Here is a 17,748-nt window from a genome sequence, read left to right on the forward strand (position 1 = left end):
CGCCGATTATTAATTTCTGATGGGTCAACTAAAATGAAATTCCTGATCGACACTGGTGCTGACCTCTGCATGTTTCCGTGGGCACAACTTCTGGAACCAATAAAGAAGTCTGACTACGAACTTTCCGTTGCAAATGACACTGTAATCGCAACATATGGAACGATTACGTTAACTCTGGACCTTGGGCTCCGACGACAGATGACAGCCAATAATCGGCTCCGACTTCCATAAAGAGTCTTTCTGGTTCGTCACTATTTCACGACCTGTTGCAACAATTTCCTGGAACAACCCGACCAGAAGGCATTCCCACGATAACGGCCCATTTGACGAAGCGTCAGATCAGAACCACGCCGAACCACCTGTCACACAGGGACGACTCGCTCCCGACAAGATAAGAGCCGCCAAAAAGGAATTCGAGGTCATGGTTAAATTGAGCATCACTCCTCCCACCAAAAGACTCTTTGGGCATCGCCATTATATATGGTGCCAAAAATAGGCAATGAGTGGCGATTGTCGCAGCCTCAACGCCAGAACGTGTCCAGACTTTTCCCAGTCTCTCAGTGGAATAACCGTTTTCTCTACTTGGTCTTACAATATTAAAAGCAACAGTAATTATATTATTTCGTTTCATTATGAGTCAGTCTTCATGCGGCGTGTAGGAACTGAATTGTTTAGGCTACGGGAATTCCTGGAAAACTAAATAGCAATCACGCAGCAGTGAAATATACAGTACTAGCTGTATCCTGCACGCGTTGCTACGCCACCAACTAAAATAAATTTGAAGGAAAGACATTACACAAATATTCAATTCATTTTGAGTCATTTTATTGATTTTGTTCATTTCGAAAAAATTGTGACTGCAGCGTTTCGTTTAAATATATATAAAAATGAATGTTTGTCTGTATGTCCCTCATAGAATCGTAAACTATGCATTTGATCATAAGATGATCTTTGGAAAAGTTGTTGTGCCAAAATCGTTCCACACGAAAATGAACTTGACAAACAGAATAAAGATCGTAACTATATGGGTGGTCGCAAAGGATCGAAAAGCAAAAGTAAAGGAATTCCATCTGAAAGCTAAATGGCAAAGCTGGTTGAACTATATGAAATGGTGCCTAAAATATATAAAGAGGCTCTTACCAATCGCGAATGCCAAAATAGAACATGAGATCTGGTGCTTAAACAGGAAGGAGATAGCATAGTATCATGTAAATGTGTGTTCAAGATAAAGACAGCTGAAGACAAGACCTTGAACAAATACAAAGCACGATTGATAGCAAAAGGCTTTAGTCAAAAGTTTGGTGTAGATTATGATGAGAGATTCGCACCTGTGGTGAGGCAAGCAACCTTCAGATTATTGCTAGCGCAGGCATGGAATAAAAAATTTAATAATAAAACATCTCGACGCAAAAGCAGCATTTTTAAATGGAGAACTGGCAGAGAAAATTTACATAGAGCTGTCATCGAAAAAGAAGAAAGGAGTTTTTGCGAATTGAACAAGTGTCTTTACGGTTTAAAACAATCTGTCAGGGCCTTGGAATCAGAAACTCTATGAAATATTGACAAAATACAAATTTCATAAATGTAATATCGATGCTTGTTTATGTGTCAAGACTATTTATAATAAAAACTTTATATTATAGTATATGTAAATGATATTTTAATTGCAGCAAAATATATTCAAATAATTGATTGAACTTAAATACCACTTTGTGAAAGAGTCGTATGAAAAGCAAATTATTAATTTCGACTATTGCCCGACTGTATTTTCAGAGCTGCTCAGGTTGAATGATTGAGTCAGTGGTCATCAATTCATTATAAGCAGTTTGCATTGAAGTTTGGCCAACTTCCGGCCTTCTCAGATTCACTTCCCTTTACCCCCTTCTCACCTGAACAAAATCCCTCGAAACGTCTCGACCGTCGTCGCAGGCGACATTCTAACATTGCAAACGCTACCATTCGGATCCACTACCTCCCACTGGTCTAGAAGGAAGCCATTGTCATCTGTCTCCACATAAAGGGAATCCCCTCAGCTCTCCCTCAAGCAACAAGCACATGAGCCTGCTCAGTTTGCTGAGCAAAATTGTTGAATCCATCCTTTTAGACAAGCTTCTTAACTATGTAAAGCGAAACAACCTTCTACCCGACTGTCAATAGGGTTTCCGCAGTCAGCACGGTACCGGCCATCAACTTCTCCGTATTTCTGAACACATTTCTGACAACCGAAACAACTGCCTGTACACTTCCACGCTTCTGTTTGGCATCCAGCAAGTCTTCGATTGAGTTTAGCTCGAAGGTCTCATCTCCCTCAAGCCCTTCTTCCAAAACAGTTCCATCTCCCATCAAACACAAATCCGTGGGTTCAATGCAATTATCAGAATCTTTAGCCCCTACGCCATTCCCATCATGTGCATTCTTCGTTCCGCATTCAACTACCCCTACTTCATCAGAAACACCCAAATTCTGAATGAAACTGGTCTACCTACACTCCCCGAGGCTGCAATCAGGTTCGCCGCAAATCTCCGATCTTACTGTCAGGTCACCCAGACCCATCGAAGCTTTCCTATTTCAATCCTGAGCCAAACGGCCGCTTCATCAGAAGGCCCTGCCACCTTAACTCTGAGCTTCTTACTTTTCGCGCATTACTAGTTTCGCTTTCTTAGCGCTAGTGCACACACAACTAATCCGAGGTGGGCCACCAATTCTCATTTAACCCCCATTCAGCCCAACAGTTCCTTTCCTGCACTCCATCCCCTTCTCACCCCTAACCACTTTCCATTGAACCATCCCTAGTATGTACAACCTCCGGGTTGATCTCCCTATTCAAGGAGAGATTTTAGTCGGTAGGCGTTTCAGCGAATCCGACACTACTTCCCATCAGGGGGTGTCTTCTGAAGATCTCTCAACTAAACAAAAAAAAGCAAACCTATCTACACACAGTCAACAGTTTCTACTGTCGCTCGTTACATATGTAAGTTAGTTATTCAGCTGTCTACATTGTTTTTAGTTTTATTTTGTTCTCTTTGTAATCTTGTTCTTTCTGTCGTTTTTGTCTCACTTGTATATTTCATTCTTCCTGTGTCCTTTTGCTACGTGTGCTTCAATTTTCTTTTTCTACAAATTTTTATTTATGTGTATTTCGTGTTTCTGTTCGTGGCTCCACTGAAAACTATAACCATTCCTCGTTTGGAGCTGGGTGTGGCTTTAATTTTGGCAACACTCGTAAAAAGAGTAAAAGCTTCTCTCAATGTTCCGTATGTTGGATATATATTTTAGATGGATTCTGTCATAGTCCTCGGGTGGCTTAAAACTTCCCTTCACCTTTTACAGATATTTGTTGCTACTCGAGTGTCCCAAATCCAAAACTTTGTTTAAAAACGGAAATATAGACTTATCTCTCTCTCTCTCTCCCTTGCCTTTGGTGGTTGGGATGTCAGAGATGCTTGTACTGATGAAACTATCGGCTATTAATACTAACCTCAGTTCTAAGCGAGGATTGGTATAAGGAGGGGCTGAGAGTAGGGTGTGAGAGAAGGACGAAAATTAACGATAAAAAACGATTTGGTTTTTAATGCTGATTTCGTGGCGAAAAATGGAAAAACAGATGTCGGGAAACGATAGGCCATGCATGAAGACGTAAGGGTAGAGAAAAGAAATGTAACTTTAGGATAAAGATAACCAAAAATAGAAAAAAAAAACTAGTAGGAAAAGGAAACTATAAGAATGATATTTAAAAAAAGGGAAGGAACATCAGAGGAAACCACAACCGATTGGAAAGGAAAACTAGCAGGGTAGTGACGTTTTGAGAAGATCGGTGCTTGTGATTCTTAGAATAAATTTAGTAGTGGGTACATTCCATATCAAAGCTACCAAGGTTAAATCAATTTTTAGATAAAATAGAAATTTGAAGGGTGAGTGTTTGATTAAATTATTCTGAATTTTCTTACCAAAAGCGTCATATTCCATTCTACTATATTGGGACAACACGAATTTACTAAACTCTTGAATAAAAGAGAGAACACATGTTCCAAATAGTTCGCGATTTCATAAGGTGTGTTAAAGTATGACCCAGTACAGTAAATCTCCAAATGGGAAATTTGCCCTCTATTACGCCGGTCCTATGGTGGTGTGAATCTAGACAGGTTCAATTGGTACATTGCCATTTTGTTTGCGAGCGATGCTTTTATTGCTTCATTTAGTAGATTTTGTGCGCGACCTTGGTAAACAATAAGAGTCCGAGTTACACTTATTGGAAACTTGGACACTAGTTAATAAAATATTTTAAACTTTTTATGTAGAAAGGGTTCCATTAGTGTGAAAGTCATAAAAAGGAAACTGTGCCTTATTTAATGATGGTATAACCGAAACACTATTGCAGGTTCTACATGAGTAGGTACTTAGTACTTTGGTAAAGGGTACTATCTAAACGGGAGAATGAGTATAAAAGTATTACCCGTTTCACAATAACGGACTCTCAGGAATGGAATTCTTTGTTTTTAAGGTCCAATTTTACAAGACACTGGAGGGCAAAAAGTGAGCCAATTCAGACATCTAATTTAAATAATTTCTCGTAATTAAGTTTCATTTTCATTATGTTTTTTGATTGTAAATGTATTTAATTACTATTTTTTATGTAACCTATTTAATATAAAAGAATTTTTAGGTAAAATAAAAAAATTAATCTTCACGAAAGCACTTTTTCCTTCAATTAGTGCGACTGGATTCATAATCCAAATGCATGAATACATAAATAATATAAAGCGGCAGCAAAATTCTTTCGCTAATACATGATACAAATATGTGACGTAATTACTATGAACTTTTTCAGATCTGAACATTAGTGCTATTTATATGTCACGAAATCAAACCGAATCATAAATGAAACAACCATAATTTCGTACAGGTAATGAAGTTTGCATATTCGAAAATTTCAATAAAAGCAGTTCCATTATGTGCATTTAAAGTTTCATTCACTGAAATATAATTTATTATTCATTATTACAATTGTATATTTTTATTGTCACGTACGTTCAGTGTGGGAGTCGAGAGTAAAAGCTCCAAAATTTCATATAAGACGCGTTACCCGTAATGCGCTATTAACTGTTGAACAGTTAACAAATTCATTACATTAAATAGAAGCCGCCTTAAATTCCAGACCCATGCATCTTCTCTCAAACGATCCTAGCAATCTTTCCGCACTAACCCCCGCTCACTTCTTGATTGGAAAACCACCAGCATCTATAGCCGACCCAAGTTCATTAACCCTTCCATCGAATCGATTTTGAACGCGCTGGAGTAAAGAATACCTCTCCGAATTGTAGCACCGTGTGAAGTGGAGAACTAATCAACCCGGGGTTAAACCAGAAGGCTTGGTTCTTGTCAAGGAAGGAAACCTACCTGTGGCGTTTATGTTGGGTTATTCGGCTCTTTCCAGGAATGGACAGCGTAGTCAGGGCAGTTTCCCTAAAAACTTGAATTGGCAAACTGAAGAGAGCAGTTGATAAATTTTGCGAGCTTTCGTTGTGTCCCAGTGATGATTAAATTTACACTTTCATTTCATAAAGATTTGATTTGTTTTGCTTATATTTAAAATTTCATTCTTTTTTTTTTTTAATTTTCGAAAGTAGAGACTTTCAAGGGTGGGGACAAGTTTCTTTTATATTTACCAACTTTTATGTATTGGTTTATAATGAATTGCTTTTATTTCATGTTTTGTATTCGGGATGTTTTCACTATCAATTTCTCTGGTCTCCCGAGGCGATTGTAAGCTTATTTCGAAGCTGAACACCTGAATATGCACGTTTGAAAACGCGCTTCGTTACCATTAGCGGTTAGGGTCAAATTTTCAATAACTGTATACCTTGATTGGAGAAAGAACCAGCGCGAGTGGTAGTACAAACTACTAACCAACCGTTTAGGACGATTATAAAAAACGCTGTGGTGTCGTTAAAACATTTTTAATATCTGCTTTGTATAATAACCTTACATATTTACATATAAACTGATTAATTAAGAACAACTGATATAAAAATACTGATAACAAAACTGAGGTAGTGTCAATTGTATAAAACATCTGCACAGCAAAAGTACAAGTATATACAGTTTGGATTACAAATTGCCCCAATAAAAATGAAAGAAGGGCACATTGTTATAGCACTGGCAAGGACTTTACACAAGAACAGATGTTATTTTAAATGTAAATATAATATTGAAAATAGCATCAACAACTTCATGGATGCTAATATACCAGCCTTTGATGTATTTTTGGAAGTGGGCTAATATTTTCGTATACCGGACGATTATTGACAGCTTGCAGAGTTCTGTAGTTTTCTGTTAGAAGGCCTGTTTCTGACTGTATGTTTGTGAAATACGAAACCTAAAGCAGATCGTAAGAAAAATATGGTTATATGTGAAAATCTATCGTATTCACTGTTTTTGAATTATTTGAAATGAACTAAAAAATTGTAACAGCAGGAAAAAGCGAGGACAGTGTCAATTATTTGATTATTGAAATTACAATTAAGACAAATAAAGTTGTAAACAAAAATTACACACTTAATATGTAGATATAGGTACCACCGTTGAGTATATCGGCAGTACTTATTGTGTTTCTTTTTTATATTAATAAAAGTAAAACAGTTTTTTATAGATGTTACCTATTAATGGTGGAAGATTATTTGGGGATAATTATTGTAATACGTGGGAAAGTAGGGCAGAGTGCAGAAAGTTATTTACAACAAAAAAACGATAGGAGAGTTATGGTTAAATTGAACTCGAAGCCCGTAAAAACCGTATTAGTGCAGATCTACATGCCTACATCATCTTACTGTAAAGAAAACGTAGCTGCGGTTTATGCAGACATGCTAAGTTTAGCGAAACACGGACGGTGGGCGCGATGAGGATACCGTGGATAGAGAAGATTGGAAATAAAGAGGTATTATAAAGAATAGGAAGACAGAGGACTTTATAGAATTCATTAAGAAATAAACGAGATAGGTTGGTAGGACACGTTCTCAGTCGTGAAGGTCTGGTCAGAGACATATTAGAGGCAGAAATCTTCGTTATGATAAATGGTTTTAACTATCAGAATAAGCAATTAGTTAAGTTTGCATTTGAAAATGGCGTACTTATTAAATGCTCTCGTGTAACAAAATAATTTTTGACAAACAAAGTGAAGGAAGAAATGCGTATAATACCCACCTGAGATTCAGAGATACGTAATACATTTCTAAATATTGTCCAAATGACACCTTCATTGCAATCTGGTGTGGTTAATGATCCAATATAGCGGTAATACCCAGAAGTATCACGTGGAAAAAATATGTTAGGAGAAAATCGCTGGTCAGTTCGTGCTGTCATTCCAACAGTATCATCTACTTCGTCGATCACCGGCATTATAGGATTGAAGTTCTCATTATCTTCCGAAGAAATCTGATAATAAATCATTTTTATTATATTAACTATTTACAAGCAGTTACAACTGCATGCCTTGTTAAAATGAAACATGATCGTAAGCTGTTCCATTTGCATATTTACAAAAAAACAAATCGTGGTGATTTATCCAAACTGTGCTGTGTTATATGGAAAGAAAATATGTTACGATTTGAAAGTTCGTGCACTTCTTCAAGCAAAGACATCCACTTAATGAAGATGTTTTCAAAACTGTGGCCAATTTCATAATTTCTTCACGGTTTTCTAGAAGATTATTTTCTATAAATGAAACGTACAACAAAAATTTCTCGAAAAACACCTCATTCGAGGTAGGTATCAATTAGCATTAAAAAATCGTTTGTTCTTAATCTATCTGTTTGTGTAGCCAAACGTGTGTGGTGCCAATTGAAAAAAATGATTTGTTACAGTTTTTTACAGGTCGTTTGTTTAAATGAATATAAAATAGAGTTGTATCATTAGGTCTACGTTAAAAAAAAATGGAAGTTTTAACTTTCCCGCTTCCCAAGAAGCTTTTGAAAATGGTTAATATACCTAAAATTTTTATCTTGAAGTAATCATAACTTGAAAAATATCAGCTTTAGAGATATAACACCCTTATAATAATGGAAAACTTAACATAATAATTAACTGCTATTGATGATTGTGTAAACATACTTCGAACAAAATAGCAAATACTGCAACACCATTTTCATGTGTTATTGCGTTATCCACATTTCCATACTTGACATCATAATGCACTGCATGAAGCTCGGCAGGATACCTTAGAAATTAACGAAAAAAGTAAACTTGTATGTTTTACAGAAGAGTTTCATAAATGTCTACTTACCTACGGCCGTTTATCGTGTGTTCAGAATTCCAATGAAAATGAACAGAATCTAAAGCATAGGTTCCTGGCAACCCACCTTCTTCTACGGTAGGTACTTTACTGTCATTTCGTAAGTTTATTCTTACTGAAATAAGAATTCATGTAGATTATCATCTAACTAAAAAAAAATCTAGACAGAAATATACACAATCTTTCAAAATTATAAATAAGTTTATAATTTTAATAGTTTAGACAGCTATCTGGAACTTTTGGAAGGAAGAAATAGACGTTTAGCTTCGGTAAATTCCTGTTGTATATACATTATTTTTTAAAGAAAGGCTTCAATCAAAAGAAAATCCAAGAAACGGAAACTTAACGTATATAACATTACAATAATTATTTACATCAATTTCATCATAAATGATAATAAACCCGGGTTTAATTTATTTAAGCCTACATTTCCAATTTTAATTTTAGAACTGCTATATTAATTTTAAAACTTCCTCTTCGAACCACAAAATTCTAAAATCAAAACAATATAAGCTTTGTTTCATTAACATAGCTCTGTTTATGTTAATTCATACTTTCTTTAAAATATCTGCTTGTTGCGCCCCAATTAAATTTATAACAGTGTCATTGTGACATTTTTATTGTTTTTACCTAAATAATTTGTGGTTTCCCATGTTTGTTTAGATTAATAGGATTATTTGCTATGTAAAAGAACTACTGTGATGTTTATTATTACTGTTACTGTTAAGCGGAAAGAAAATCGATATTTATGGTTTTTGCTCAATTTTTCGTATAATGGTTTAGTTACTTACAAATACTGAAATCGTTGTTTATGGCAATGATAACAGTTTTGTTAAGTTATTTACTTTATTAAACTGACAGACAGTGTTAAGAGTCTGGTATGAAAAAGGGAAAATAATAATTTTTGTGAAAGTGGATGCAATAACATTTGCATGTAGAAAGGATTACTGTGTATGTGATGAAAAAGGTTTGGATCCAGTGGTATACGATTGTATGTCGTATCTGTATAATTGTATTGTATTATTAATGTATTACTTTACATTCAAAAATATCTCAGATGCAATTATATACAAGAAGGTATAGAGGTATACAGAGAATTATATCCAGGCAGATATACGAATACCGAAGCATATCGCAGGATATACACACATATTCGAGCACATACCAGTATAAATAGTTATATTTACTTAGATGTTTTAGCAAATTATTTATAACTAATAGAACTAATATAATATTGGTAATAATAATAATAAAAAAATGAGACCAGAAAATAATAATAATAATAACAATAATGTAATAAGCAAATTGTTTTCCATCGTAACGTATACCAGTGCGGTTCTTTGGCAACGGCCTGTCTTTACTTGCTCAAAGTTAACCAGTGAAAACTAAGAAAGCAGAAATATAATAATGAAAGTAATTTTATTTATAATAAATAGATTATCCTCCATTTTCGAAACTAAAATTCTGGGGGAATTTCAAATTGTGTAGAATTATATTAAAAGTCATTTCTGATCGTTTATAAAACACTATAAGAAAAGAATATCTCTGAATTTTCGGAAAAAACACTTCAAATTTTTCAATAATGCAAAATGATGGTCAACATTATTTTTGTTGGCCTCAAAAAGTACTTTGTAAAAGGTACTCCACGTTAAGTAATTTGTAGTATAGACGTCCAGTGATATATCATTGCAGCAGTTAGGGACTTCAATGAACACGGGATTAACTGAACATAAACAGCATCAAATCGGCTAACTACCTTGACGGTTAAGTGGCCGGGGTTATAAGTGTATATACTCGGAAAATCGTCTCCAAATTCCTTTTTTTTATTTTTTTTTTTCGTAGATCTTTTCAATATATTAGTAATAATGTAAATTAATATTGTACATAAACGATTTATTTAACAATTTGGCATATTAAAATGTTTTGTTGGAACTGCTTGTATCCGCTTGAATCGCGCCCAAATTTGTTTCGATCCAGTCATATGGCATTAGATCCAAACCTTTTTAATCGGGTTATGTCTTAAAATAAAAGCAAAAGTGTATTTATTATAATATTTATGTTGGATAATGATAAATGTAGGAATTTGATAGATTTGTTTTAATCTATCTAATGCTAAAGTGGATCTAATCTTGTTAGGCGGAATATGATTTAAATAAATAACGAGTTATTGCTAATTATCCGCTAGACGAAATAGTAGTATGTTTTATAGAAACAAATAGAATAGAATGACTAGAAGACAACAAATTAGACATATTACACTAATCAGTGATATAAATTATTCTTCTTCCACCTAAATAATCTTCTATGTTGTAAAAAAATCATTGTAGCTGATATACCATTTTGTAACTTTGTCTTTTTTATTTATCGTTGTTTGTGTCTTACCTGTATGGCCAGTATTAGTTACATCAGCAAAAAAACGTTCGGAATACCCACTGAATATAAAAGGTGAAAAATGCGATTGTTCTATCGAAGGTGTTCGAATGTCGATTGGAGATTGTCTGGTTCCACTGTTACAAAGTTCAGGCCAATCATCTGCAAAAAAAAGAAATTAAGTAAAAGGAATATAACAGTGACAATGCTAAATACAAATTTATCTAGTTAGTGTTTGGTATTCATTTATAAACACTATAACTGATCAGTACTCCAGGATATTTGAAGGATAATATCTGGAGCCACTGTAGAGTGCATCTCGTCATAAAACCACAACGTAGGGGATGTAAAAATATGCACAAAAGAAGCCCCAGTTAACAAGACGTCATTGATTGAGAACAGTTATCGAGTTACCTTATCGGCTTTCGATAAAACACGCACATATTGATACGTAGGTAAGTCAATTGTACGTAATAATTAGTAACAATTTATCGATCAAATGAACTTACCTTGTGAAGTTCAATCGAAATAATATGAGCGTCCAGTCCGAAGATATCACTAGAATTAACTACTGGATATCTACCGTACAGCTTATTCAAAGAGTCGAGCTCCCGTTACCTACCCGTAACTATACGCTAGCCAGTATTCTCATCGTCTTTAAAGATTATAAGGTAATAACGTATCTGCAACTTCCTCGGTCTGGGCGGCAGAGTAGATCTTCGGACTGGTCGATCATATAAATTCAATAAAACTTCACAAGGTAAGTTTGTTTGATCGATAAATTACATTTCCCGTTCAGTCCTCGATATCACTAGAATTAATCACGTAGATGCTCAAGACATAAAGTTGATGTTACGATAGATTGGTCCAATTACAATTATAAAATTATTTAAAGTAAATAAAATTAATAGAATCCGAAAAAAACCTCGCGGCCACCAATGAAAGCTGATCCGCATGCGGATGAGTCTTCCTAAATGGAAAGAAAACAAGATTTACGTTGGGTTCAGGACGAATTCCTTGACCTATAGTTAATTTTTTAAAATGAGGGTACCGGCCTTGTCTTGAATAATTTTCTGAATTGTTCTTCAAATCATACTTAAACGAGGAATAGCATAGAAAAGGAAACCATTCCAATTAATTGTAAATGCATCGACTGCAATACTCCCTGGATCTCTGTTCCATGGTACGTATTAGTTTGTGCAGTTAAAGTTGATATTTGAGGCAAAGAGGTCCATTTCTAGATTATCAAGTTTTATTGGAATTAGCTTAAATATTTCTTGAGATAATGACCATTCCGACACGCATCGTGATTTTTTATCTGGTTTTTAATTACCTTCGGAGCTAATATATAATGCGAACACAAAAATAGTTTTGGATTCACGCCACTGCCATATTTCTTTTGCAAGATTGGAGACATTAACGAATTGAATACCGCCCATCCGGTTCATATAAGATATGACGGTTGTGTTATCGCATCTCTCGGTGAGCACCCATTAGAATATTTTGGAAACTACTTCGAATTAAATTTTACAAATTTGGACATTAACGTTATTTTGTGTGCTCTCTTCAATTAAAACGATTTATGCTACTTTCACAAAGAACAGTAAGTAATTTGAAAACTAGACGTGGGGGAACTCTCTATTCGACTAATGCGAATACATAGAGGATGTTCCACTGGAAAAAATGAACTTAAGGTTATTTGAAGTTTATCAAATTCGCCATCAAATATCACCCTGTATGTAATTAACCAACTTTAACTTTAACTGTATGGACGGAAACCTAGAGGTATAGTTATTTCTCCTGAGAAAATTGTTGTTCCAGCTTTCTTAATTTAAAATAGGCATGTTTTTTCTCTGCCTACTGTTGTATGATACTTCTTTTTAAAAGAAATAAATATCTCGCAAACAGTATATTTTAGAAGTAAGAAAGTCTTATGAAAATATACCAAAAATCATAAGTAGAATACAAAATCGTAATAATAGGGTGTTCCATTTAAAATAACGAGGTTGGTATCAATTTGCGGTATATCCGGAAGTGCTACACAGATGCCGTAACGCTAATGGCCAAACTATTAAAATTTTAATCGAAGTAGTTTCTAAAATATTCTAATGGGTGGTCACCGTGAGGCACCATGTATGTTGCAAGCATTCTTATGTTTTTTTCTCTTTTTTTCCGGTAATAAAACCTTTAGGTTTATGCTATCGTAAATAAATCCAAGAAATTTACAAGTAGTAGTCGGTACCAGACTTCAAAATCTCAACTAATATTATAAACGTGAATATTTGTTTGTTGACTTTTCACTTTTTCTTAACTACTCAATCCTTCATTAAGAAATTTTGTAGACATATTGTCAGGGATACAGAAAGGAACATAAGGTACCTTTTGTTCAGAAAAAAATATTGTTCCCGAGGGACAGCAAAAAATTAGTTTTATCACGTCGACTTCACGCCTTTACTCATCGATCATCATGAAATTTTGTAGACACATTGTCAGAGGTACAGAAAAGGGCATAGGGTTATTTTATTCAGAAGAAAAATGCTGTTCCGAGAATAGAAAAAATTAGTATTATGTGGTCGTCGACGTACTTAGGACATCAACGCAAGTAAAGCCGTGAGTAAAATCTAGCTGACTATAAATCTAAGAGACTGTAAAAGTTTGAGAGTTATATTGATATTTTTCTGAGAAGTTTGGAAAGAATCTTCCATTATTAAAAAATCGTCTAGGCAATTTACATAAGATATACCTTAAAAACCAAGGACAGAAATAACTGGCTTTAATAGTTTTGTAAAACAAAAGTGGGCTGAAGATAGGCCTAACGGAATGCAGATAAAACCCAAATGTTTGGTTGTCAAATATAAATTCGAGGAATTTTTGATACTTAAAATCAACTGGATGTAAAAAATATACATCTTTTAAAACAAAAGAAGCCATAAACATACATTTTGAAATTAACCGTAACCCAGTTCTCTGATCCTCCGTCTTAAAATGAGGGGAAACTGTAAAAACGTTAAGTTTTTTCAGATCTAAAATGAATGTTTTTATGCCGTTTGGTTTATATGGCAAGAACATTGGTGAAAGAAACGGTCCTTGACAAGGACTGCTGTCAGAAGATAGCTGCAATTGTTAACAGGTCATTAATTTCACTAAAATAAAAACATCGCCAGAGAATCTTTGCAAGTTGGTGATTTCCCTCCATGGTGGATTAGGGAAAGGAATTTTGTAACCTTTCATCTAAGACAAGACCAAGAATTTTTTAAATAGTTGAGGACTACCAGCTAACTTTGTATCACTTATCTCTACCGTCTCTTGATTTGGAAGTTTTTCTCTCTTGAAGGCAGTCTGCCCTTTTTGATACTTCACTTCCCTCCTGAAGTAAGCAAAGCGTCTTTAGTTTAAATAATTCGTTGCGATTCATCCCCTTCCCCCCCTAACCTTTTCTTCTCCTATAAATATTAGCAAAATAATTTTGATGGGTGAAAGGATAAATTTTCTTTCCAGTGCGCTTTAAAGATTTAACAAACTTAATTTCTCTCTCTTGGGGGGAATTTTCTCGACTAAATCTGTAATCGGATTATTTAAACTTGTTAAGATTAGATGTCGCCTAATTTGCGAAATATTATAATTTAGGCCTGTAAAAATACCGGTTGCGCCTGCCAGTAGTGCGGAAAGGTTCTCCTCTCCTTTTAAAATTTTGTTTACAGCTTTACCTACCGCCGTTATTCCTTTCCTCAGCTGTAGTTGGTAATTAGAAAGCTAAGTGTCCCTGGTGTTGTGTGCTGCCGACATCACGGCATTTATTTCAGAATTAACAACGGGGACATGGAGTAACTTACAGTTACTCGGAAATTTATATTTACCATACAAATTTGTTAATTGTTCCTTAGGCAGACCATAGGCTACCACATTTGACCATCTTGATGGTAAGGCCTCGTGTAATTTAAAATCCCTCTTCGTACCTTTAATAGGATCTGAATATATATATTATACACATCATTAGAAGTGCATAATTTCTTGTTGTTAAATTGCGTATATAAAAAAAATGTGCGAGGTTGCAACTAACAAAAAAAAATGAGAAAAATTATTAGCCAGCAATTTTGCATAGGCAAATCGATACGTCCAATAGCAACTGATATTATTATCATCAAGACTACAGTTGCGGATATCGTAAAACAATATGGCGAATACGGAAATACTAACGTCCGCGGTAAAAGTACAGGTCAGTTCAAAACTGTAAGTGTACAAGATTAAAGACTTTTGTTAAACATTTGAAAATAAGGTAGACGTAACACTTTACGGCATATTACCTGTCAGTGGCATAAAGAATGTGAGACGCAGGTTTAACGAGAAAGCTGTCGTAAAAAGTTGGGCTCAGATTTTATATTATATGCAGTATACATAGATATGCAGTATGCATATTGTTTTGTGATGAGAATGAGGTATTACCGTTTTAATACAACAAACATAAACTAACTAAAATCCAGAAACAGAAACTATTAATTTGGGCAAAATTAAAACACTCTTGGAACTATAAAAACTGGAACAAAATAATTTTTAGCGAAGGAGCTAGATGTGTGTGTAGGCGATAACCGGAAAAGAGTAATCAGATGCAAGACTGAAACTTTTCACAAAGACTGAATTAAACGTACCGTGAAATTTCCTAATACTATTATGGTATGGTCTGCATGTCAGTAGATGAAATGGGCAATCCTTATTTTATTGATTGTACAGTGAATTGCGAAGAAAAGCCAACAAATACTCCAAACTAACTTACTTGATCCATGGAGAAGTCATATCCCAATGGAGCCTGCATTTATCAGCAGGACGGCGCATCATGTCTAAAAGTACCAAAAAATGTTTTGGGGATGATGACGTGCCCGACTTGTTCTGGCCCGCCAGCAGTTCCGATTTAAATGTAATAGAAACGATCTGGCATTAAATGAAACAACATTTCAGAATCCCAGAGAACAATTCCTCAATTACCCGTAAAAGTAGAAGAAATTTGAGATACATTTACACCCAAAAACTGTCAAGTATTGGTTGAGCATACTTCATCACGAGCTAACTCCAAGGAAATGTAGCAAAGTGGTGGTTGTCTTATCGAAGCTGCCTATCACAATGGAAACATTTTCGGGATTGATTAATAACGAATCCTGATAACATTAAAAGACTAGCTATACAGCCAAAACCAGAGACTGAAGGAAAGCACAGAAGTATTCTTATTAAAAAAAATGCAAGTACTGATCTTTTAGTCACGCCAGAACCAGAACGTATTATAAAAAAGACTATAACAGAGTATTAATGTGTCAAATATTTGACGACTAATAAAACAAAAACTATGAGTAAAGTGATAGGCGAATGGAGTACACTTCCATACCAAAAATATATTATTAAACACGATCTAAATTATATGCCGAAACAAAAGCTACTTACTTTGATCATCGTACGACCAATGACTCTCCTCCTCAGCACCTAAAAATAAACAGAAAAAAAATCAAAAATAATATTTAACATTACATCGTCAACAATACCGTGAAATAAAAGATATAGCAGTCGTGAAGAGTTTCATGAAATATGTAAATCGAGGGGAACGATAAGTTTAAATAATAATTTCATGTTAAAAAATTGTTCAAATTGATTTTAGGAATGTTATTAGACAATTGTCTCTACATATGTATTATTGTTTTCAAATTACAACCTTGCAATCTATTATCGACACATCAAATATAAAAACATCCTTCCTATAATGATATAAATAAGTACAGAGAAAAATGATAACATATTACCTAGACGTGAAGTAATTTTCATATGGTCAAAGGATGTATCGTTAATTACTCATTATGAACGTTAATTGGTAGTTTAAAGTAAACTGGGCATAAACCTCAAATTAAAATTGATAATTTTTCTATGTACGATAAGAGAATTTCACAATTCATGAAACTCGTTATTGTATTACATAAATGTAAATTACATTTTCTAAATTAGTCCAGTGGTTTTTGATTTTCATACGGATATTTATTACATTTTGATTTCTACATTTAACATCCAAACGGACAAAAGATACATGAATCAACGTTTAAGATAATCAGTAACGAAGTATACCTATAATTTAAAAAAATATATTTAGGATGTTTCTATTGGTGAATACAAGATAGGTTTTAAATCCACAATCAGGGTTCAATGAAGGGAAATCTCTTCTACCGACTGAGCTGTATATATCTGTAGAATCGCCCATTAAAAATTCGGTGGTTATGTCGCGGAACCCCGTCCGATGACCTTGAACATTTGGTATGTTGTAGAGTTCGTCATACTAAATAAGAATATATGTATATATGTTTGACGCGAAAACTACTTCTTCACCTTTTTTTTCGGCTTTAGAAAATATTAAACTATGACGATATCTTATCGATATCTCGCAAATCATTCAAGTAAGGTTAGGTTAGGTGGGTACGAATAATGGGGGAGGAGATATATATGTATGAGACTTAAGCAAAACCTCTCATCCTCGATCCAATCTTAGGTCATTGCTGAAAAGGGGGGAAAAAAAGGTAAAGGGGCGCCCTTGTTCAGAATGACAAATTCTACAGCATATTAAATTTATAGGTATGGGAGTTCCGCGACATAACTACCAAAATTTGCACATAAGGAAAACACACCTGGGTAATTATGAGGTTTTTGATATATCTACAGACGCGTCGATGATAGTTCAATTAGTTTTATAAGTTTCAATAGACAATTAAACAATTTTCTAAATTCCATGAATTATCTTTTAGGGGAAGTAAACAGTAGAATCAAACACCTAACTAAATTAATTTGTTAAACTTGAACATTAAAATACAAAGAAATAAACATAATTTTTCTATATTTCATCAACTTACTCATAAAGCATTGTTATAAATAATTAAAATAAATGTTTAAAGGTTAGACTTGGTTATTGACTATAAAACAAAATGCAATTGAAACTAATATTAAATATATATATATATTAAATTATTAAAACATCAATTTTTTACTTACAAAAAGTTAATAATACAAAAATAATGACTTTACACGCCTGTAACTTTTCAAGTATTGACGATACAAAAAAAAATATA

The 17,748-nt window shown here is 34.2% G+C and overlaps 1 protein-coding gene across 1 annotated transcript in view; it reads right to left on the reverse strand.

Annotated features, from left to right (window-relative positions):
* Positions 1–5,970: 5,970 nt before the first annotated feature.
* Positions 5,971–17,748, reverse strand: part of LOC108737276 (carbonic anhydrase 2-like) — a 23,015-nt gene continuing 11,237 nt past the window's right edge. The window contains exons 3-8 of the mRNA XM_018470016.2: positions 16,088–16,126; positions 10,670–10,819; positions 8,279–8,402; positions 8,107–8,212; positions 7,201–7,431; positions 5,971–6,376 (exon numbers count right to left, since the gene is read on the reverse strand). Coding sequence (XP_018325518.1) covers positions 6,239–6,376; positions 7,201–7,431; positions 8,107–8,212; positions 8,279–8,402; positions 10,670–10,819; positions 16,088–16,126 — 788 coding nt within the window. The 3' untranslated portion in view covers positions 5,971–6,238. The remainder of the gene's footprint in view (positions 6,377–7,200; positions 7,432–8,106; positions 8,213–8,278; positions 8,403–10,669; positions 10,820–16,087; positions 16,127–17,748) is intronic.

Source organism: Agrilus planipennis, unplaced genomic scaffold (genome assembly GCF_000699045.2).
Source record: "Agrilus planipennis isolate EAB-ADULT unplaced genomic scaffold, Apla_2.0 scaffold136, whole genome shotgun sequence".
Classification (NCBI taxonomy): domain Eukaryota; kingdom Metazoa; phylum Arthropoda; class Insecta; order Coleoptera; family Buprestidae; genus Agrilus; species Agrilus planipennis.